At 42.3% G+C, this 23,323-nt stretch overlaps 1 protein-coding gene across 2 annotated transcripts in view; it reads left to right on the top strand.

Annotated features, from left to right (window-relative positions):
- The window catches only part of SH3RF3 (SH3 domain containing ring finger 3), a 384,518-nt gene that overhangs the window by 251,942 nt on the left and 109,253 nt on the right, over window positions 1-23,323 (top strand). For both annotated transcript variants that reach the window (XM_039529863.1, XM_039529852.1), the window contains exons 2-3: window positions 8,643-8,918; window positions 21,462-21,557. In XM_039529863.1, coding sequence (XP_039385797.1) covers window positions 8,643-8,918; window positions 21,462-21,557 — 372 coding nt within the window. The remainder of the gene's footprint in view (window positions 1-8,642; window positions 8,919-21,461; window positions 21,558-23,323) is intronic.

The following is a 23,323-nucleotide window of genomic DNA, read 5'->3' as shown; positions in this document are numbered from 1 at the left end:
AGAGATACCGCATGGGCAGTGATGGTTCTGGGGGGATTATTGCTAGGAGTCAGAGGGTAGGTCAGTTTCTATCTCCATTTATTCCTTTCCCTCTGCTAAGGTTGCAAATTTTGTTGTAACTATAGATTCTTTGTTATACTGTCTCCTGGAACTGGACTGAGACCACATCCCTCCTCCCCCAGCTTTTTATAAGATCTCACATCACCTTTTTCACAAAGGTAACCAAACAGCCATCATTTATGGTTATGACTTTTAGTCCCTGTCAACTCAGGCCTCCTTAAAATTGGTGCTCTGGACAGGAAAGGCTCTGTGTCCAGCATTAATACTCTGAATCATCCTGTTCCCCATCAAAGTTATTTCTGGTATAGATTCTGCCACACAAACCCCTCTCTACTATAGTTGATGTGCTTTGTGCAAAGCTGTTCTGCATGACAGGGTACCATATGCTGAAGAGTGGTCCTGGCTGCCTGTGTACAGCATCCCACCAATCAGAAGACAGGGCTGCCATTCTGTGCATTACCACAGAATTCGCTCTCAGGTGGAGGAAGAGATTTGTGTGATGCTTCTGAGTAATGAGGCACGAAATTAGCATTATAGGGTTTAATTAGTATTAATGTCTTGTACTGGTGGGTTGTGTTTAATTACAATGTATCCATCACATGTGCATACTTTTCATAATTTTGCTTGACTGGATTGATAGGCTGGTGCTTTGGTTGTAATGTTTGGACATGGAGATACTTCATAAAGGAAAAATTAGATAAATGACGGTTCAGTAGGAGAAACAAAAATCTCAGGAATTTATTTTCAGGGGAAAATGGCAGTAATATTTCAAAAATTATGACGTGTCATGTACCATTGTCTTTCACGGAGATGGTTTCAGGTGTGCTCTAAAACAGTGATTCTCAAACTCTGGTCACCACTTGTGTAGGGAAAGCCACCACTTTTGTGTAGGGAAAGTCCTTTGGCCTGCGCTGCTTCCAGCAGCTCCCATTGGCCTGGAGCAACAAATTGCGGCCAGTGGGAGCCGCAATCAGCCGGACCTGCAGACGGGGCAGGTAAACAAACTGGCCCGGCCCGCCATGGGCTTTCCCTACACAAGCAGCGACCCCAGTTTGAGAAACACTGAACTAAATGGATGGTAACGTGTCAAAACAAAGAATTAGTGGCTCATATTCAAATCCAGGGAACGATCAGATGAATTATTTATGCACCTCCCATTCTGAGAACTTGCCCATTTCCTTTGAGAATGGAAGGAGATATTTATGTACAACAGAGTATGTGTGTGTTTCCTGGCAAATACTTGCTAGTGCATGCCACACCCCTTAATGTGGTTTTACTTTCTCCAGACGTTCAAGATCTGTTTGCTATGTCCAGTAAAACTGGCTGCATCATAAACTGTTTATTTCCACTTCCCAAACAGTGTGAATTTATTTATGAAACGAAAGCATGTTTTGTATGAACCTGCATTTCATTAGTAGGATAAGTGCAGAATAGATGTTGTTACTTGTAGTGACCTCGTTTGCTGCTCACTGGAGCCGATAACCTTTGACATGTCTTCCAGTCTTGCATTCCTTTGAAGCATATTGACAGAACATTTCTGTAGTTTAGCTTTTCAGAACTTAAGACCTATGAGAAGTGTGCAGTTCTTGCAGTACAAAGCTTTCCACCAAGAGGATTATTGGAAACAAACTCTTTTTTCTTTTGCTCTTTGGGGTCTGTAATGAAAAATCCTCCAGTATTCTCATTTAATTGCCTCGTAGTTGTTTTCTGTCAATTTGCCAGCAGGTTCCTGCTTAACGGCTGCTGTTTGTCTTTGCTGAAACATAAATGCAAAATTATTGAGTTGCCAACATATCATTAAGTCATCTGTAAAGAGTTTCTCAGTGTATTAATGCTCCAGGCTTTTGTGTCAATATTGATTGATTAAAATGGAAAAGAAATCTTGGGCAGAATTCAGCATTGTACGAAAGTATTTTTTGGCAGAAGAAAAGGTTGGATATTGATGTTGGCTATGATTCCTCAACTCCACCTCTTAAAAAACAAAAACAAACAAGACAAAGCCTCTTGAACTTTAGTACCCGTGTTCTTAGCTGAATTCTAGTTAGCTTAAGAAATGCAAGGAGAAATCAATGTGGCTAATCAATTTCTTAGTACATAGTCAGATGTAGTGGCTGTTTGATTGTGAAGCTACACTTGTGAGTGACTATGGCCTGTTCTACACGACAGAGTTAAGTCGAGGTAAGGCAGCTTACTCTGACCTAATTATGTCAGCCTTGCTCCTGCTGATGTAGGTGCCCTATAACACCGACATAATAACAATACCTCCATGAGAGGTGTCAGGTTTATGTCGGTGTAGTTAGGGCAGCACAGTGTCTGTGTAGACACTGTGGGTTACTTACATGGGCTGTTGGCTGTCATTCTTGTCAATTTCACAGCTCTAGCATGGAGATGTGACATTGACAAGAAAGCCAGGCTGTCACATGGGCTGCCCACTCGGAGCCGGGCTGTGCCTGCCCCACTCCCAGTCGTGCCGTGCCCACCTGGCTCCCCAAGGGCTTTTACCTAGGCTCCCAGCTCCCTGCAGGGAGCCCAGCTGCTGCCCGGAGGCTCCCAGCTCCCCAGGAGCCTGGGCTTTCAGCCCCCCAAACTGCCCCTCTTAAGTCGGTGGAAGCGCTCCTGGTGAGGACCCGCACCACTGACAGAAGGAGGGTAGTGTGGACATGAACCACTGCAGTATTACTAACATAGGTCGATTTCAGTTTCTAATGTAGACATGCCTTAGGTCTCAGTGTGCTTGGGGGGAGGGGAAAAACAGCAGTTCTATACAAGCTGGAGAGAATAGGTGGTTAAGGTGATGTGTATGAGGAGAAAAGAGTGAGGGTCAAACTAAGGGAGAAGCCGGGGAGAAGGGCGGCTCCTCCCTCTCTTTCAGGTTTGGATAAGCAGCGCTCCTCTACAACTCCCCTTCTTTGGCTGATGTGGTGTGAGATCCCTCTGCTGTTTTAATCTACTTTAACCTCTGGGAAGCAGTGTAGAGTTAAAGGGGAAAAAGCAAAAAATAAGGTAGGATTTAGAGCAGGAAAGAAGATTATTTTTGTAAAGGGGATGGAAAGGAGTAAACGCTGTTTGTTTTTTCTCACTGCACCCTTGCTGGATCTTTATTCTGGAAGAGTGGAAGGTGGTGGTGTGGGGGAGAGAAGATGTGGAGGAAGAAGAGGGTAGTAGCTGAGAAAGGAGTGTTTAATTTCTCCCTACCCCTCCAGCTGCTAAAATGCTGCTATGCATATCTTTCTGGCTCCCTCCGAAATCATTCCCTGCCACAGGTTCCCTGGGTTTTCATTTTGACAGCATGCCACAGCCTGCTTTAAATTAGAGAATTCTGTAGGAAAGACCATCTGTGCCTATTGAAGATGATAAAATATGACTAAAAGCATTGTATGGAACATAAAGTGAGTGTAAGTGGGTAAGCGTGTGGAGCTGGTATGCCAAGAGAGAATGGGAACAGTATATTCTAGGCAGAACTTTAAAGGATTACAATTATGAATTAGACTGTAAATTTGGCTGACAACACTATCCTACAGAGCCAACGGAATGAGGAGGAGTCTAGTGGGAGAATGGCGAGTAATGAGGTCAGCAATAGATTGTACAAAGGTTTGAAAACTAGCTGGTAAAGCTTGAAACTGTAGGAGTGTGCTATGTTTTGCTGGGATGGGGGTGTCTCATGATAATTAGCACACACTATTGGTGTGGGTTTTGCTGCTATTTTGTAATTCAGAGAGATAAAACAAAATAAAAGTTCATTCTTCCAACTTACTAAAACCTTTCTAAATTTGATGGGTTACTCAACATACAGACTAATGAAAACAACTGCTGCTGCCACCATGATCAGAAAAGGCCAGTCAGGTTTCTTGTTTGGAACCTGAATTAATTTCATGAATATGACCAATGAGAGTTTGTGTGTGGTCTCCTGACTACTGAGCTCCACTACTACAATTACTTGAAGAATCCTAAAAAGGAGAATTTTCATTTTTTTTCTCAGTTATGCTGTTGAAGTTCTCTCTAAAGCACCCCTCCCCGACCCACTGTAAAATGTAGTTCATCTGAAAAGTGATTCTGTTAGAGTGGGAGCATCAAGCTTCATGTTTGCCTCTCTGTCTAGATCGCTGAGTCTATATCATATAAGATGCGCTTACAGGTAAAGAGGTGTTTTTTCTACCTGCAATTCTGAAAACTCAGTCTGGGATCTTTAAGTCAAATTGGGGGCTTTCAGACTCACAGGGTCTGTCAATTTTTTATCAGAACTGTTTTTCCTTGGAAAATTGGGCTTTTGATTAAACAAAGTTTTCCACAGAAAGTGGCTGCTTTCCGAAGAAAATTGTTTACTTTTCATCAAAAAAACATAGCTGAAAACAAAACAAAAAATTCAGGTGAAAACTTTCAAATATAGTTTTGGAAAGGATTCTACATTGCCTAATGGGAGTTGTAGCTAAGATGCCTCATGTATGCAGTACTGTGTCCAGTTCTGGGTGCCACACTTTAGGAAAGATGTGGACAAATTGGAGAGATTCCAGAGGAAAGCAGCAAAAATAATAAAAAGGTTTAGAAAACATGTGAGAAAAGGTTAAAAAACTAGGCATGTTTAGTCTTGAGAAAAGAAAACTAAAGAGAGATGTAGTAACAGTTTTCAAATATATGAATGGCTACTATAAAAAGGATAGTGATCAATTGCTCTCCATGTCCACTGAAAGTAGGACAAGAAGAAATGGGTTTAATATGCAGCAAGAGAGATGCAAGTTAAGTATGGCTGTCAATTAATCGCAGTTAACTCACGCTATTAACTCAAAAAAAGTAATCGCAATTAAAACAATTAATTGTGATTAATCACACTGTTAAGCAATAGAATACCAATTGAAATTTATTAAATATTTTGGATGTTTTTCTACATTTTCAAATAATTTCATATAACTTAATAAACAATTCTGCCAATAATTCATGAGCCAGGATACAATCCAGTTTCTTTTCCCTTAACTCTATTGGCATTGCACTTCTATCATAAGTAAAAAATAGGGGGAAAAAATTCAAATAATTTAAAAAAAAATTCTATTACAACACAGAATACAAAATGTACAGAACTCACTTGATATTATTTTTATTACAAATATTTGCACTTTAAAAATGATAAAATAAATAGTATTTTTCAATTAACCTCATACAAGAATTGTGGTGCAATCTCTTTATCGTGAAAGTCTAACTTACAAATGTAGATATTTTTTGTTACATAACTGCACTCAAAAACAAAACAATGTAAAACTTTAGAGACTACAATTCCATTCAGTCCTACTTCTTGTTCAGCGAATCACTAAGACAAACAAGTTTGTACACATTTACGGGAGATAATGCTGCCTGCTTCTTATTTACAATGTCACCTGAAAGTGAGAACAGGCATTCGCATGGCATTTTTGTAGTCAGCATTGCAAGGTATTTACGTGACAGATATGCTAAACATTCGTATGCCCCTTCATGCTTTGGCCACAATTCCAGAGGACATGCTTTAATCACCCGCAATAAAGACACAACAAATGAAACTTAATAAACAATTCTGCCAATAATTCATGAGCCAGGATACAGTCCAGTTTCCTTTCCCTTAACTCTATTGGCATTGCACTTCTATCAATGAAAAAGTAGTTAAAAAAATTGTCCAGAGAAGTAAGGAATCTGATCTGAGCCTGGGTACCTCCATCTTCACATAATCACTTTTCTGAGCATAGTCATGCTATAACTGGATCCGTAATGGTTCGTGTGTAATGAATACTTGACAAGGCGTTTATTTTATATTTGAGAAATTGTCTTCCGTGGGCAGAGTACTAGAGTCATAAATCTTACTTTCTCTCTTGTCTCAGTGCTACTATCAGAGTCTATAACCTTCTCTTCAGCAAAGCATGGGATTGTTTTTCTAGAATGAAATAGGCGACACTATACATGCAGTGCCCCAGTATATCTAACACCAGCAAGTTCTTTAATCTTTAAAATGCTTAGATGGGCAGTGCCTCAGTGTTACCGGACATCGCCATAAGAGCAGAGATAAGTGTGTCAGGAACAGTATGACTAACTCACCATAGGATAATGCCATGGAATAAGCCGTTCTTGGGAGGCTGGGTTTTATAGCAGTGTTATGTGGCTATTAACTTTTCTGTTTCCTGATATTATGTTTTTCATTGTTTGAAAGCTTTCTTCCATTCTGTTTGTCTCTGACAACGGGTTAGGGAGATGTCACCTAGAACCAAAAAAGTGTGGGAAATTTGCAATGATAAATTTGATAGTTTGTGTTATGAGGCAGTGAAATTAAATCCCTACCCATACAACAGGGATAGTGCTACGGTTTGTGCGATTGGCTCCATCACTATAATTCAGACAGTGGAATCCATTACACACACATTCCAAAATCAAGACAACACCTAAGTGCCTAACCACTTTGCAAATAAAATAATGAAATTAATATTGTTATACGGAGATGACTATAGGATCTGACTTTTGATATGAGTACAATATATGAATGATGTAGTGTTCATGAAAAATCGCTTCCTACTTTGTCCAGAATATAGATGTTCCATATGGAGGTATAGTGCACTATAAATTACAGGCAGATGTTCTTGCTCAGCCCACAGAGAGATTTGATCATAAGAACATAGGAACTGCCATACCAGAACAGACCAATGGTACATCTAATTCAGTATCCTGTGTTTAAAATTGGGCGGTGACAGGTGCTTCAGAGGAAGGCATAAAAGCTCCATAGTGCATCTATTGTTCCTGTACTATAACTTGGGGAGGAATTTCTTCTTGACCCTCCCACCCCCTCACATTGGAAGCATCATAATTAAAAGCTCCTGCAGTTTTACCTTAGCTAGTGTAACTTCAGATGCTATTCTTATTCCTATAAACATCTAAGCCTTTATTCAGAAAAAACACCACCCAGAAGTCAAGGAATCATCAACATCCTGTAAAATGTCTGAGTTTTTAAAATACATGGCTTTTTATACCCTTCCCACCAGTCACCCGTCCTAGCTGACAGCCACTGTAAAGAAAGGAAAAAACTCAGTATCCATGCATACACAAACAATACAAAATCCTGTAACATTTATAAATAATTTATAAATAAACTAGTAACAACCATAATGTCACGACATTGTGGAACAAAGGGCCAAATCATTCCTGATAGGTACTGGCCCGCATTGATGGTAGGAAGGCAATTTTTCACCACCTCTGCAGGAGCTGTGGGAAAGATTTGCATAATCCCTCATGGGGCTGCCAGGCATGCAGAGGAATGCACCCTTTAGGATGGTGAAGCATTTTGATTCTTGCACAGCTTGCCAGCAAAGCTGGCGCGTGAGAGGGCAATGGGGTACATTGCCATGCCCCCTGTAAGGTGTGTCTTACCCCAAAGGGACCCAGGGGAAAGGCTCCTTGCACCTCCCTCTGCCCCATGAACTCTCAAAAGGACCAGGCATGATTTGGCCCAAATGGAAACTCGGAGCTGGGTAACCTCCTTAAATTATTTGCTGAACTTCCCTCTGTTCTATTCTTGCCTATTCAGTTACAACTTCCGAAATCATCGACAGCAGGCCGAGGGTAATGAGTAAGCAGTTGCCTTCATTATAGATTCAATTCTGATCCTATTTAAGTCTATAGGAATTGTGCCATGAACTTCAGTAGGCACAGGAGCAGGCCCTAGCAGAGTACAGCTCCCTCTTGGATCATTTCTATTATATATAATTGGAGTTGGCACTTATCTATATAGAGAGAAATATTAGAGAGAGAGTGGCAACGCTGAGCCACAAGATCTCTAAAGTGTTTTGGGAAACAGTCTGAAAGATGTTATAGTTCTGTAAGATATGTAACCTTCACTATAACAGTTATGAGGGGATGAACCTAATACATTCTTCCTATTCTAAAAATATTTTTCCTACTGGCACTAACTCAGAGACAGCAGAATCTTTAAACTTAAAATTATGTATGTACATACAGTAGTCCGTAATGAATACCATGCAATCTGAGCAGTTTGAAAGGATTAAGAGGATTTTATAAAACACAAATGCTATTACAATTCATTTGGACTTGTTCTAACAAATTAAGTCAAAAAGTTTCAATTTAATATCTTTAAATTCATAACTTGTAAGCTACTGAACCAATTTCCTTCAAACTTGGTTTGTTTTGTAGATCTCATTTTGACTTAAAAATCAAACCAAGCCTGAAGACTGTATGTACAGTATTTATCTAATTGTATGTATACTTTTATAAGAAATTCCAGTTTATGTATTATATAGTATATGAATTAGCAAATACAATTAATCATATAATTAAATAGTAGTTTGCAGCCTAAGTACAATGCATCAGTGTTATAGTGAACTTTCACCTTAACTCTGCCATTTCCTGACATTTAAGTGTTTCATTTGTCAACATTAATATTGTACTAAAGTTGATTTTTTTGCATGAAATTTAGACTATGTTGTATTGCAATAAATTGGAGTCACCATGGTAGATCTGTTGCTGATAATCATTTAGCTACTAGTTGTTGGAAAATTTAAGGAAGAGTTGGTGCATATTATAAGTTCATTTAAAATTATTGTCTGTTGTGTTTTCTTTAGAGTATTTCTCAACTGCCCTATGGTAAAGCTCTCTACACCTATGAGGGAAAAGAACCTGGTGACCTCAAGTTTACCAAAGGGGACATTATCATACTACGACGAAAGGTGGATGAGAATTGGTATCATGGAGAGCTCAATGGAAACCATGGCTTCTTTCCAGCCAGCTACATTCAGTGTATCAAGCCCCTTCCACAAGCTCCGCCTCAAGGCAAAGCACTTTACGATTTTGAAATAAAGGATAAAGACCAAGACAAGGACTGTTTAACCTTCACCAAGGTAAAGTAAAAAGCAGTTTCTCATTTCCTTATTCACTACCGGTGGGTATAGTTCAAGATGTGTTTGTTTTGCTGCATCTGGCAGTCTGCTCCATTATGAGTAAAATACTCAGCAATGTACCAGCACTTGATAACTTAGAACATCTTTTTATTTAAGATGGAATTTTAAGAGATTTCATTTCAAATGGATACAGTAGTTTTAATAACCCCGCACTTCCTCATGTACAGTAGTTTGCTAAAATGCTGTAATTTTGGCAGATCTAGGTTCAGGAGCAAAACGGACCTTTCCTTTCTTTCTTTGACCAGTGACGTTCTCGAGCATGATAGTTAAAGGCCATGAGTTCAGATACATTGGAAGGAGAGGTGAATTTCCAAACTAATTGGGAGCCCAATCATGGTAGATACTCAGGGCCATCAACTTCTGATTTCTAAATGCTCCTTCCTGCTGAGGCAGAGCTCACTCAGATGAGATGCTGCCCACCCTCTTAACTACCACCAAAGGCAGGGAGGTCTGCAGGAGTTGAGGGCACAATGGGTATGTCTACACTGCAATTAAAAATCTGTGGCTGATCCAAGCCAGTTGACTGGGGTTAAAGGGCTGTTTAATTGCTTGAAAGACGTTCAGACTTGGGCTGGAGATTGGGCTCAAGGGCTCTGTGAGTTGGGAGGTTCCAGAGCGTGGGCTGCAGCCTGAGCCCGAACATCTACACTGTAATTAAACAGTCCCTTAGCCTGAGCCCCATGAGCTTGAGCCAGCTGGAACAGGCCAGCCATGATGTCTAATTGCAGTGTAGACATATTCTTAGCAGCCTATGGAAAGCCCTTACAAGTCAAGCCCTCATTTTGGAATGACATTTGTGCCAAGCCTATCAGAAAGCTGCTGACTCATCTTCTGTCCACAGGATAGAGCACTGATATTACGCATGTAAGAAGTGTGGGTTTTTTTAAAAAAAGCAAAATCTATAACTGGAGCTGGTCAAAAAATTTCTAATAGAACATTTTTCCATCAGAAAATGTCATTTCAATTACAGTAACTCCTCACTTAACGTTGTAGGTATGTTCCTGAAAAATGCTACTTTAAGTGAAACGATGTTAAGCAAATCCAATTTCCCCATAAGAATTAATGTAAATAGGGGGGGTTAGGTTCCAGGGAAAAAATTTTCACCAGACAAAAGACATTATATACATATACAGCATAAGTTTTAAATAATTTTAAACAAACAATTTAATACTGTATTCTCCAATGATGATTGTGAAGCTTGGTTGAGGCAGGGGCGTAGCGGGGTTGGGGCGTGGTGGCTTGCCCCGCTCCCCTCGCCAGGCATTCCAGCCAGGGAGCAGGGTCAGGGTGAGGGGGCTTTCCCCATTCTGCCCAACCAGCATTCCTGCTGGGGAGCAGGGTTGGAGGCTTACCCACTCCCCGGCTGAAATGCCGGGCGGGCAGAGCAGGATGAGCCAAACAACCTTATAATGGAACATTGTGTGACTTTAAATGAGTATGTTCTCTAATAGATCAGCAACCTAATAACGAAACAATGTTAACCGGGACAACTTTAAGTGAGGAGTTACTGTAAAGGGAAATATTCTGTGGGAACGTGTCCGGTTCAACTAAATTTTGTTTTGAAAAAAATTGAAATGAACTGTTTTGATAAGATCCTTATTGGAATGAAACATTTGTTTTTCAGTTTGAGACATCTTTTATATTTGTTACTTCATTTTGTATTATATTTGATATTGTATTTTTACATTTATTTTATATTAAATTTTTTTCATGTATTATAGTTTTATAATATACCAATTGCCAAAGCATTTGCCAGTATTGACACCAATCACCAATTTTATATTATATTAATTGTGATACTATATTATGATTGTAAAATTATTATTAAATGCTAATTTTAAAATAATATAAAACAATGTAAAAAGCCTAAATTGCTCACTTAATTTAGGTAACTTTATTAGCTTGACAAATGGTCATTGCCTCTTCTACTAAAGCACTAAGGATCTTTTAGTTCCTTGTTCCGTTCTGTATACTTGATGCTCTATAAAACCTGATCTCTTGATGACAGCTTTAATGCTCCTTGGAAAATCTTCTCAGATAAATGAACAGGTCCTTGCCCCCTGTAATACACCTTCACAATCTTGAGTGTCCAGTGTCATTTACACATGCAATTTTTTCCTCCCGAATAAGTTTATAACTGCGTTCTCAATCATCTTTTATCATGTTGCCATCTCCCTTCATTCTTTTACTCTTTACCTGTAGCTGCTTTGTTTTGCCTAAGGAATTTCCTTTCTACTACTGTTTTATCCTTTAGATCCTTCACCTTGTAATTATTTTTATGTCTTGTCTATTGTTCTCTCTGACAACGAATAATCTATTTTTCATCTCAGGACTTCGCTCTTGTCTTTATTTCATCAGCTTTTTCAATGCTAATTTTAGCTTTCACCTTGCTGATGAAGCTTCCTGTTTAATCAGATTTTAGAGCCTACGTGGCTATCCTCTCTTCAATGGCATGAGCACTGCATTGCCATAGATAGGATTTTAGAGGTGGGTGAGGTAACATCTTTTATTGGTCCAACTTCTGACATTTGGAGTTGTATGTAGTGGTCAGAGGGTTATAGATGGCAAGACCTTTGGGGATGATGTTTCGTTTCTTGTATTTGCTCAGGAAGTAAATGTTGCTGTTAAGTTTTGCTTCCTTTTTCATGCCGTGGAGTTTCCATTTCAGGTGGCAAAATTCAGTATCTTCCATTGTTGTATACTGCAGTGTTGTTGTAGCCATGTCATTCCCAGGATATTAGAGATAGACAAAGTGGGTGAGAAGTTGGTCCAATAAAAGATATTACCTCACCTCCCCGCCTTGTCTCTCTAATATCCTGGGACCAACATGGCTACAACAACAGTGCATAGATATGATTTGTCAGTCAGGGAATCTTAGCCTTGTTCTTCATTTCACCATTTGTGATTCTCTGTTTGCATACTGGAGATCCTGGATCTGATTCCGACCTCATTTACACAGATATCTTTCCGCTTAAGTCAGTGGAGTTACACCAGCGCATAACTGGTGTAAACAAGATCAGAGTCGGACCCCATGTTTCTGACAAAAAAGATGTTTGTAACCATCAGACTCATTTAAACTGCCACGGGATTTTAGAGTTAGGTTTCTCTAGTAAATATAAAAGGAGGAATAATCCTGTATTGGCAGGGAAATGAATTTAGGGCTTGTCTTCACTACCATGTTACACTGGCACTGCTGCATCGATGCAGCTGCGCCAAGGTAGTGCGTCTGGTGAAGACACGCTATATCGACAGGAGAGCACTCTCCCGTCGATGTCATTACTCCACCTCAACGTGACGCAGAAGCTATGTGAGTAAGAGAACATCTCCCATCGGCATAGCAGGGTGTAGACACCGCTTTAAGTAGATGGAACTTACGTTATTTAGGGGGGTGATTTTTTTCACATCCCTGAGCAATGGACGTTACATTGACTTTAGCAGTAGTGTACACAAGCCTTTAGGCAAACCAAATACAAGTCTTTTCCCTATCACTGCATGTTATTCTTTTGTTGGACTTCATGACACTGTCAGTATCTTAAGCCACAGAAACCAGATGCTGTTTTTTTTCTTTCCTGTTTGTGGTGGCACAGTCATAAAGTCTGTTGAGGTAGCTAAGGAGAACAAAGTGGGAGTATTTGTTTTCCTTCTCACTGTCCCCTCCCAAATTTACAATGCCTGCTCCTCCCTCCTACTCTAAATACTAAATACAATGAAGTGAATGTATGTCCATCTCTGATCTTTGTCAGTAACCCCACTATTAGAGTGGGATCCTTGATGGCCCCTGTGACCTCCCCAGACCCGGGTCTCCATACTACCCTACAATTCAAAGGACAGGAATAAATCAATTTTAATAATGTTTTATGTCAAGGCCAAATTATACCCACCGTGGCATGGGTGTAAAAGGTGGGAAGAGATGACGAACCTGACATGCCCTATTGGGCTCACTGCATAATGACCAAACATAATGACCAATTCTTTCATTCCCTGCATGCATGGGCTACTCTCTTCTAGCCATCTACAAGACCACACCCTCTTTTCTGAAGGGGTCAGCAGAGTTAACTGAGCACAGAGAAAGGAACATGCTAGACCAGCCTAACAGACCCATTGCGTATTGAGGTGCTTGTGGAAGGATTCTATTAGCGATTTATGCAGAAGCAGTTGGGTAGTTCTTTATAGGGCCCGTGCCAAACTCATACTAGTTTTACACCAGTTTAAGTCCATTGAGTTCAAAGGAGTTGCAGCTTATTTATACCAGTGTGAGATCAAAATCTAGCCCACAGAATTGCACCACGTCTATTTCATTGTTTCTTGCACAGTATTTCAAGATCCAGTCTAGTACTGTTTTTATTTAACCTACTTCCCCTCCACCCCCATACACAGTCACATCAGGGCTAGGCTTTGTGCTACAAGCAACACATCCAACAAGGAACCAGATTCTGATTTCAGTTACACTAGTGTAAACCTGGAGTCATCCACTTACTTTAGGAGAGTTACTTCAGATTTACACTGAGATCATAATTTAGTCCAAAGTTTCATTCCTGTGCTGGCTCACCCTCTGTATGTTGCCATGCCACTTTAAGAAAGTGCCCCAGAGGCAAATATATTTTAAAACTATAAAGATAAAAGCCATTTCCTGTGTTCTGTTGTAGTGGGGTGTGTTTTTTAAAAAAAAAAATCACAGTGGTCACTTTCATTATTTCTTTCATCTTCCTAGGTGCTCACTCCCAGCCCACAGCAGTGTTAAAAAATTTCTGTGGCAATCTTACCAAGAGCTATCACTTTCAGTACCGGTTCATTGTTACAGAGTGACAGCCCAGCCCCTTAACATTTCAATTCAAGTGGCGTTTCCATTTCTGTGGTGCTGTCACTGTAGTATGTTGCTAGTGGGACTTCCTTGCCAGCTGGCAAGTGTAGATGGTAGGCACAGCAGAGTAGTACATTGTGCCATTCTGCCATCACTGAAATCTTTCCAGTTGTCTAACTCCAATAGAGTTATCTCCATGGAACAGCAAATGAATCTGCTTTGTATTGGTGCATTAAATGACTCTTAAATATCAGGCCACAAATTGTGATTGTCATTGAAGACACAATTTTGTGCTATTTTCTCACAAAGGGGTTGATTTTTCAGCAAGCCAAATTGGTTTAAAATGATTTATATTTGATTTTCATTCTGACAAAGTTTATGAAATGGGATTGTAGGTCTTACAATGTGGTGGACAAGGCTGTCAGGTAGTGACTAATACGGAGGCATTCAGCTGACAAGAAACAAAACAAACAAAAAAAAGAAAAGAAAAAAAAATAAAAAAAAGGCCATATGATGTCACTGTGGAAATTATAGTAGATTCAGTCAGCTTTTGAAATAACAATTTTTAGACTTGTATTCATTTGTGCTGCCTGGAAATCAATTTAGTGCATGTATAATAGTAGAGTGCAGAAGATTGAATGGCACTCACAAGAGAGCTGTAGACTTTTTGCTGTTCATAGTCCTGTTAGGAACCTTTCTAGGTGTCAGTGGGTAGCACCGTAATACAACTAATTTAAGGCAGCAAAATAATAGACATTGAAATCTTTGCCTGTTCAAGACATAAGAAGAATGCTGCTAGCTGCCAAATGCCATGAAACTTTCTGTAAATAAAGAACTTTAACTGACACTTTAGGATTTGTTGCGATCCATGGAATTTCTCAATAACATGCTCAAGGAAATGCTATGAGCTGATTTTCAAAGGCGGCATCATGCTTTCCTACAAAAATGGGCAGTATGAGTGCCGTTGGATTTCAACATGTGCAATTACCTCATTTGCTCATACACACACAGATTTGGCAGCTGCAGTGCAAACCCAATTTAGGCATCAGCCCGTTTTTGAAAATTTGGCCATAAAGGTATACAAATCTCCTTGGAAGTATAAAGTCATCACAATTTAGGTTTTATCAAAAGTCTTTGTAGCAGGAATCAAATCTAATTTAAAATGTATGAGTATTTGTAGCAGGATCTTGAAACAATCTTTTCTTTTAGTTGCCTGATTTTACCTTCCTGATCTATAGATTCTTTGATGGGGTGCTCTACTCACTGCTAGGATGGCACCTTGTCCTGGTCACTCTGGGGAATAGCTCACCAGATCGATGCCCCTTCCAGTAATTACACTCCACCACTTTCAGCGTGCAGCCCCTCTCTCGCTCCAGGAACCGCAGCACCCTCTTTGTGACTCAACCCTCCAGCCATGTCACTAAGTGGGTTCCCCTTCCGGGGGCGGGGGAGAGGGTGTCTTTCAAAGTGTCTAATGTCCACGTGGTGTCAGGCAGTCCTCACACCCACTGCCTTGACCCTGTCACTTCCCACAGTGACTCAGTCTTCCTGTTCACTGACCCCAAACAGTCTCACTCTGCAATGGTTGGCAGGGGAACCCACGTCCACCATCTATTCTGGGTTCCAGGCCAGGGCCCTGTAGTGAATAGTTAAGGTCTGCATCTCTACCACCTTACTGCTCTACACATCTCTGGACCCCTTCCTACAGGGCTTCTTCTCCCCCACCTCAGGGAGGGGGACTCCACGCTTCTGCCTTGCTGCCTCTTCTGCTTCCAATTTCCTGTCTTATAAGCCCCGCCTGTTCCCATATAGGTGAGCTTCCCCTAATTAGGGCTTTCTTCCAGGCTTAATTCTCCCAGATTGCAGCCTAACTGGATGATTGGGCCCAGTTGGCTCAATTCTTCTCTTGCAGGACCAGTGTGGGGGAGTACACCCATCACAATTCTACATACACAATGTTCAGGCTTTTGTAGAAGTTATATAGAAATTACTTTCCTTTTTGCAGAGACTTATTATTGGCAATTCTCTACAAAAATCAGAAATGGTCATTTCAGAAAAGGCTTTGTAATGGAATAGTATCTGTTTCTTCAGAACATTAGAAGCATGAACTCTTCTTGCGTCTCTCCAGCTGAAACAAACAGCTGAAGAACACAATCTCTGACTGTTTTCACTATCTTTCTGCTTATGGGTTGTGAGGTGAACAGATCAAGGGAATTATTTAACTTATTTGAGTTGTTTCTGTACACGTGTACACGCCCCAAAGCTGCAAACTGTGATAATCTTTGGTCAAGTGGAATCCATTGCCAAACAACCTAGGAGGTATTTTCTGTAATTTGAGAAAAATGTGCAAAAACAGCACTGTCCATTGGGATAGCTATTAGCTTATAAATTCATTGACCAAGAGAGCTGTGCCGCTTATACGGATGTATGCAACATTGCTGGACGCCTGCACCCTCCATTCCCAAAATGTTCATGAATGGAAAAGTAGTCCAAGAAATGCCAGTACTCTGTTTCCAATCTTTTCAGGGAAAGCCCATGAGTAGCGTTTGGGGAAATCACTGAATTTCTTCGCAGGAATGGACGAGAAAGGTTTGATGCAAGAAGGGAATGATCAAATGGTGAACTTCATTTTCAGAAGTCTTCCAAATCAGCCCTCCCTGTTTTTCCTTCAACTGCCTGTCACAGAAACATTTAATGGCCTCGTGGCATTTCACTTTAGGACCACTGCCATGTGCTTTTCTGGAGGACTCCTCAGTGACAACAGGTGCCGGCTCAGATCTCAAGTTGTTATAGTGAACCCATTACCAAGAAATGATCATGCAATTCAGTCAGTGAATTCAGTGGCTCAAGCTGAGATAGCTCAGAGTTCTAGTTAAGTAGCGAGAGCTTTTCTAATCATGAGCATGTTTTCGATTTTTGTCTGCACCTGGAAATGCTGAATAGAGCAGGAACTTGCTAATCAACAGTTTTCTAAATGTCATGCTGTACAATATGTGCAAAAGAGTTGGTGGTCTTTCCACACCCTTCAACCAAGATTTAATAGAGGTGCACTGAAATGAAATCTCATAATAACAAGATTTCATTATTTTTATAAAATATACCATACAACAGTACATTTACTACTATACATAATAATAATATAATAATAATAATAATAATAAAGTACAAAATAGGAACAAAGTACATTTTGTACTGCATTATTCTTGCTTTTTATTGTTTGCTTATTATTTATCATTCAACTACTAATTTAAAAAATCAGAAATTCAGTGTGCATCTCCTAGTGAGTCCCTAGTGCAATCTAGTCTGTCAGCACCTTCAACTGTACTTTGCCTTTTTTATTTTTTTGGTATATTGTCATTTCATTATATAAATGTGTCCAATTGGTCTGTTAATCATATCAAGTGCTATGTTGGGAAATTATAACTTCTGTTTTGGAAATTGATTTTTATTTTGAAATGGAACACCCGCACTGGGGCCAGTTTACACTGAAAAATGACCTGAAAGCTGCTTTAGAGCGATTCTCCAGTGGCATTGAGCCAACATTGTGGCTCCTATGCTATTCTCTTCCCTGTAGTTGAAATAGGAGATTGTGATAGGGTGCTGAGCAGGAGGGCTGCAGAATCAGCCCCCTGCCATGCCAGCCCCATTTAAGTGAATAAAGTGGAGCTGGCTGGAAAGGACCTGCCCTAACTGGCGAATGAGAGCCAGCTGCCAGCCCAGTTAGCCCAGGGCTATATAACAGGCTGGGAAGAAGGAAGCAGAAGAGTGGGATGGAGAAGAGTGAGGGAGTGCAGGTAGGGAGAAAGCCCTCCCCCGGGTTCAGACACAAGGAACCCAGAGCTGTGCACGCTGTATAGTGAGAAGGTGGTGGGAGCACAAACTTGTAAATAAAACACCAGTGGTTTCAGAACCTGAGGGTCTGAGTGACTTTATTGGAGCCTAGTAGAGGTGGGAGCCAGGAGGGCCAGCTCTGCTCTGCTACACAGGGGGGCTTGTCCGGGACCCTGTGCCAGAGCAAGAGTTTGGCAGCCCAGAGATGGAGGAGACCCTGCAATGGCTGGTGAAACAGCAGGAAGAGGTGCAAAAGGCCATGCAAACTTTTCAGCAGGCCCACCAGCTGGAGAGGGAGGCCTTGCTTAGCTAGCAGGCCGAGCAGCAGAGGAGTCTGCAGGACTTTATAAAAGAGCCAGCCAGTGTACAGCAGCCGCTCCTCCAGAAAAAGGTGAGTCCCACGGTGGGGGACAGTATTCAGGGGCTGGGCCTGGGACTTTGTAAAATGGGGCCTGCGAATAATCCTGATGCCTTCCTGGACACATTTGAGTGGGTAGCCATGGGAGCAGGTTGGGACGGGTAACCTGGGCCCTGCGGCTCACTCCCTACCTGGCTGGTGAAGCCCAAGCAGCCTACATGGCCCTAAGCGAGAAGCAGGCCAGAAGCTATAATGCAGTGAAGGCAGCTGTCCTAGATTGGGTGGGGCTATCCACCGAAAAATACTGCCAGTGGTTCCAGGCAGCAAAGTAGACAGGGAGTTTGCCCAGAAATTAATGGACTGGTCCACCCGATGGCTGAGGCCTGATTCCCAGACAATGGGGAGATTATGGATGTGCTCGTCTTAGAGCAGTTTTTACATGGCCTCCCCAAGAACAAAAGGGTTTGGGTGCGAAGGCACCAACCACATATGGTAGAGGGAACGGTGGAATTAACAGAGGAGTATGCGGGGGCAGACTTCCCCAGGAAGAAGGTCCACCCCTATAAAGAGGAGGACATTGGGAGAAGAACCAGGGAACCCCTGACCAGGAAGGGTCCTGAGAAGAAATGGAAGACCAGCCAGGGAGCTCCCATGGGGACTAAGACAATCACCTGCTGGCAGTGCAGGCAACCCGGACATAAAAAGGGGGACTGTCTGGACATGGAATGTGGTTTCACCCAGTTCTGTGGGTGGACCAACATGAGAGGGCCAGGGAAAGGGAGGTGGGTGTCCATCATTCCCCTGATGGTGGGGAGGAGACCCCAGGGGGGTCTAGTGGACACAGCCTCAGCCTGCTCCCCCTTACGGAGGGGCTAGTAAAGCCCAAGTGCGTGATTCCCGGAGCCAAACTGAGTGTGGAGTGTGTCCAGGGGGATAAGAGGCAGTGCCTAATGGCCCAGCTGCCTCTTGAGGGCCCAGGCCGGTTCCGCTGGCTGCAGGTAGGGGTAGTAGAGGGCCTGCCGTACCCCGGGGCAGTGGGAACCAACTAGGACCCCTCCCCAAGAGGGAAGGGAGGTGGGGGGAGGAAACCCAAGATGGAAAAGAGGGGACACCCTCTGAGCACGGGGCAGAGGGTCACTCAGGTCAATAACCCTAGATAACAGGGGCTGGGCTAGGAAGGACTGGAGGAACAAAGGCAGGAAGATGTATGCACCCCAGGGCCTGTTGGGGAGCCAAAAGGCCCGACAGAACTCCCTTCCCGGGGATCCCCGGAAAACCAGGCTCAGGACCTGCTTGATGGGTCTGAGGAATATGAGGTTCAGGGGTGCACTATGATTGACCCTAAACCCCTGGTGGGGGCAAAGGCAGGGAAGGGGGACACACCTGGGGGTGTGACTGGTGTGAGGACGTCAGGATGGCGGCAGAGATATGGGGCCACCCAACACCCACACAATATGGCTTCTGCAGGTGGGAGGATTGCAGAACCCCTCAAGGAGGACCCAGTGGGTCATGGGAAAGATAGCGGAGGGCTCCCCTGGAGGACCCTGCCTGGCATGGGGAGAAGAGGATGCAGATGGGCAAACCTGGTGGCTGGAGAAGCGGGGGGGAAATGTGTGACTGGGTGCTGAGCAGGAGAACTTCAGGATCAGCCCCCTGCCATGCCAGCCCCATTAAAGTGAATAAAGTGGAGCTGGCTGGAAAGAACCTGCTCCAATTGGGGAATGAGACCCAGCTGCCAGCCCAATTAGCCCAGGGCTATATAAGAGGCGAGGAAGTGAGGGAGGTGAGACAGAGGAGGAGAGTGAGGGAGTAAGCAAGGAGTAAGCCCTTCCCTCTTGGGTTCAGACACAAGGAACCCAGAGCTGTGTACGCTGTATAGTGAGAAGGTGGTAGGAGCACAAACTTGTAAATAAAAGCCGTTTCAGAACCCAAGGGTCTCTGAGTGACTTTATTGGAGCCTAGCAGAGGCAGGAACCAGGAGGGCCAGGTACGCTCTGTAACAGAGGTGTAGTCACGACTGTTGATCCACACCTGCTGTATCAGCCCCTTGGGGCTGATGGGGCTTGGGGAACAATCTGCAGACTGTTTTAATACATTTTGGGGGATCAGAGTGGTGGACGCTGGTCCACGATGGATGATGTGTATGCAAATAAGGCTTTACGCCACATTTACACATCCTCCATCTTGGACCAGCTGAGTTGTGCTGTGTGCTCCATGGCCACCTATGAAGATTTGGGCCAGTATAAGCATTTGTCAGTGAAACATAGATGCAACTACATATGGCAGTCGCTGTTACAAAGTGAATTACCACTGATAATGACACCGTTACTAGAGTTATTTCCTGTTCAAAGTGTAGGGTAAAACTGTTTTTTTGTTTTTGTTTTTGTTTTTTTATGCCTACAAGAGAGCAGTATGATTCAACAAGTACAACATTGGACTGAAAGTCAGAAAACCTGGGTTCTGGTCCTTGTTCTGCTGCCAACTTCCTCATAGACTCATAGACTTTAAGGTCAGAAGGGACCATTATGATCATCTAGTCTGACCTCCTGCACAATGCAGGCCACAGAATCTCACCCATCCACTTCTATAACAACCCCCTAACCTATGTCTGAGTTATTGAAGTCCTCAAATTGTGGTTTGAAGACCTCAAGTTGCAGAGAATCCTCCAGCAAGTGACCCATGCCCCATGCTGCAGAGGAAGGCGAAAAACCTCCAGGGCATCTGCCAATCTGCCCTGGAGGAAAATTCCTTCCCGACCCCAAATATGGCGATCAGTTAAACCCTGAGCATGTGGGCAAGACTTTCCAGCCAGCACCCAGGAAAGAATTCTCTGTAGTAACTCAGATCCCATCCCATCTAATATCCTGCATGCCTTTGGGCAAGTCACTTAATGTCTCCGCCTCTGTCCACCCTTTGTCTGTCTTGAGCTCTGGAACAAAGACTACCTCTCACTATGAGTATGTCTACACTTGAAGCTGGAGATGTAGATCCCAGCTTGAGGAAACATACCTGTGCTAGCTCTGACTGAATTAGCACACACAAAATTGGAGTGTAGCAGGGGTGGCATGAGTTGCCCCTAGTACATACCTATCCAAGATGCTAGGGATGGACTCACGGGAGCTAGCTTTTCCCGCTGCTTGCACGGTCATTGCTACACTCAATTACAAGTGCACTAGCTTGATCAGAGTTAGCAGAGTTATCTCTTTGAGATGAAATTTACACTTTTGGCTCCCAGTGTAGAGGATTTGTGCAGTGCCTGGCACAATTATCTTAATTGGGTCTTCTAGTTGCTACTGTAATATAGATAGTAATAACGTTACTGGCAAATGTTGACTTTTTCATGCCAGTCTTTGTACGGCATGCAGGCAGTTACAGGCTGAAGAAATCTTACATATTTATTAGATAATGAATCTAAGGTTATCATAAAGCATTTTCCTCTTTCCATATAAAATCTAACTTTCTATTGTGTGTGGTTTTATTTCTCTGAATTTAGGATGAAATTTTGACTGTTATCAGACGAGTAGATGATAACTGGGCAGAAGGAATGCTAGGAGATAAAATTGGAATTTTCCCTATCCTGTATGTTGAGGTAAGCTCACAATTGTTTGTGCATGCTTTCTGTCGTTTTTGTTGTTTATTTAAACACACAGCAGGTCAGAATAACCTTGGAGTTCCTGAAAAGAGGACAAACTATTTTGGAATGGCTGAGAAGAGAAACTGTTTATGGTGTTTTGATATAAGCTGGCCAATGAATTTACTCTTATCCTGGTCAATTTAATTTAACCCAGCTGACAGGATGTACGCCTGTGAATTGTCAATGGCTTCCAGTCAAGAGGTTTTGGTTTAATCTCAGTAATACATATGGAAAATAGGAGAGGGAATCACAATACAAAATTTACTATGCAGCCCAATTTTCAGTCACCTTAGAAGAAGAAGGTGCTGATAACTGCGCTATCCATCTCTCTGCATTCCATTTTCCATGATGTTCCCTGTTTATATTCTCTGCAGACTATTTGGGGCCCTGTTTGTAATAAGAAAGCAAGATAGAAACAATTGAAGTTAGGGTCAGCTGTGTTTGAAAGCATAGCCCTTCACGGGGGACACGACAGATGTTCCCTGCTCTAGTGGGAGCTCTGGTAGCATGACCCTTTGCTACGCTCTCAGGCCCGATCCTTAGCTGATGTAATTCAGAGCAGCTCTGTTGATTTCAATGCCATTACAGTGATTTCTGCTAGGTGAGGATCTGGTCCCAGTGCTCCTGTGGAAAACCAGCCAGCCCAGTCACCTTTGGGGCGGTTAGCAGAGCTATCCAGCAGTCATTGTGCCCACAGGAGCATAAAGATTACAGACAATGCTAACTTATGCACGGGTATCACAAGTGGGGAGGGCCATATGCTGATCAGGGGCTGGCAACAGTCTGGCTCTTAATTTGAAAATGTTCCATACTGGCATGTTGTGTTGAGATCATTATCCCTCAGTATTGCCTGTATACAACCTGCAACCATGTTTTGGTTAAATGTGTTCCATACTTCAGTTGTACTTGAGGTTTCCCTTGGAGGAGTCTAGCTCTGTCTCAAGCACTTTTCTTAGGTAGTTTTCATTTCAAAATACCAGTTTGCAACTGTTTTCCTCCTCCTCAGCTGAATAAAGGCATCATGTGGTGCAGAAAGCTTCTGTGCGTCACACACTTGAGTGACTTGCCTGTAATATGCTCTGCTGCAACATGCCTGGTTTATTAGCACTAGTAGCTTCATACTAATATATGGGCCTGATTCTGATCGCAGACTTATACTGGTGCAACTCTGTTGACTTCAGTGGAATTACTCTTCATTTACGTACTGGGTACAAAATCAGACCCATTGTGTGTAGCATTAATGTGTTGGCCCCCAGAAATTAGTCCTCCTCCAAATTTCTTAGTTAATTACTTGAGACAAAACAAAGATAATTAGTGCTGTGTCTGAATTTTCAGTAAAGCATAAAAATCACATTCCACATCTGACAAGAACAATAATATTAAAATGAGGATGTATAGGATGTATAGTAGCTGTTGTTGAAAAATTGGCTGCTTGATGGAAGCTAATGCTTAGTGATTCTCTCTGCTCAATGTGTAAGATCCAGTCAGTTTGTTATAATTGACTGGTACAATGGGCTTAGCCCAGCTCTCATCCTTCTCTTACCTCTCCCTCATCCCCTTTCTTGATTGTGTCCAAAACATCACTGGCACAACAAACTGTGATCGATGCTCTTCGGGTTTGCATTGCTGCATGATACACTAGTAGTTGACATAGATCCAAGTTGTTTCATGTAGGTGCTGACTTCCAGATAACCTGCTGAATGGACAGTAACCAATTTGTC

The sequence above is a fragment of the Mauremys reevesii genome, linkage group 1, assembly GCF_016161935.1.
Source record: "Mauremys reevesii isolate NIE-2019 linkage group 1, ASM1616193v1, whole genome shotgun sequence".
NCBI classification, from domain to species: Eukaryota; Metazoa; Chordata; order Testudines; family Geoemydidae; genus Mauremys; species Mauremys reevesii.
Note: the sequence above shows the minus strand (reverse complement) of the source record. Positions and strands in the feature narration are given on the sequence as shown.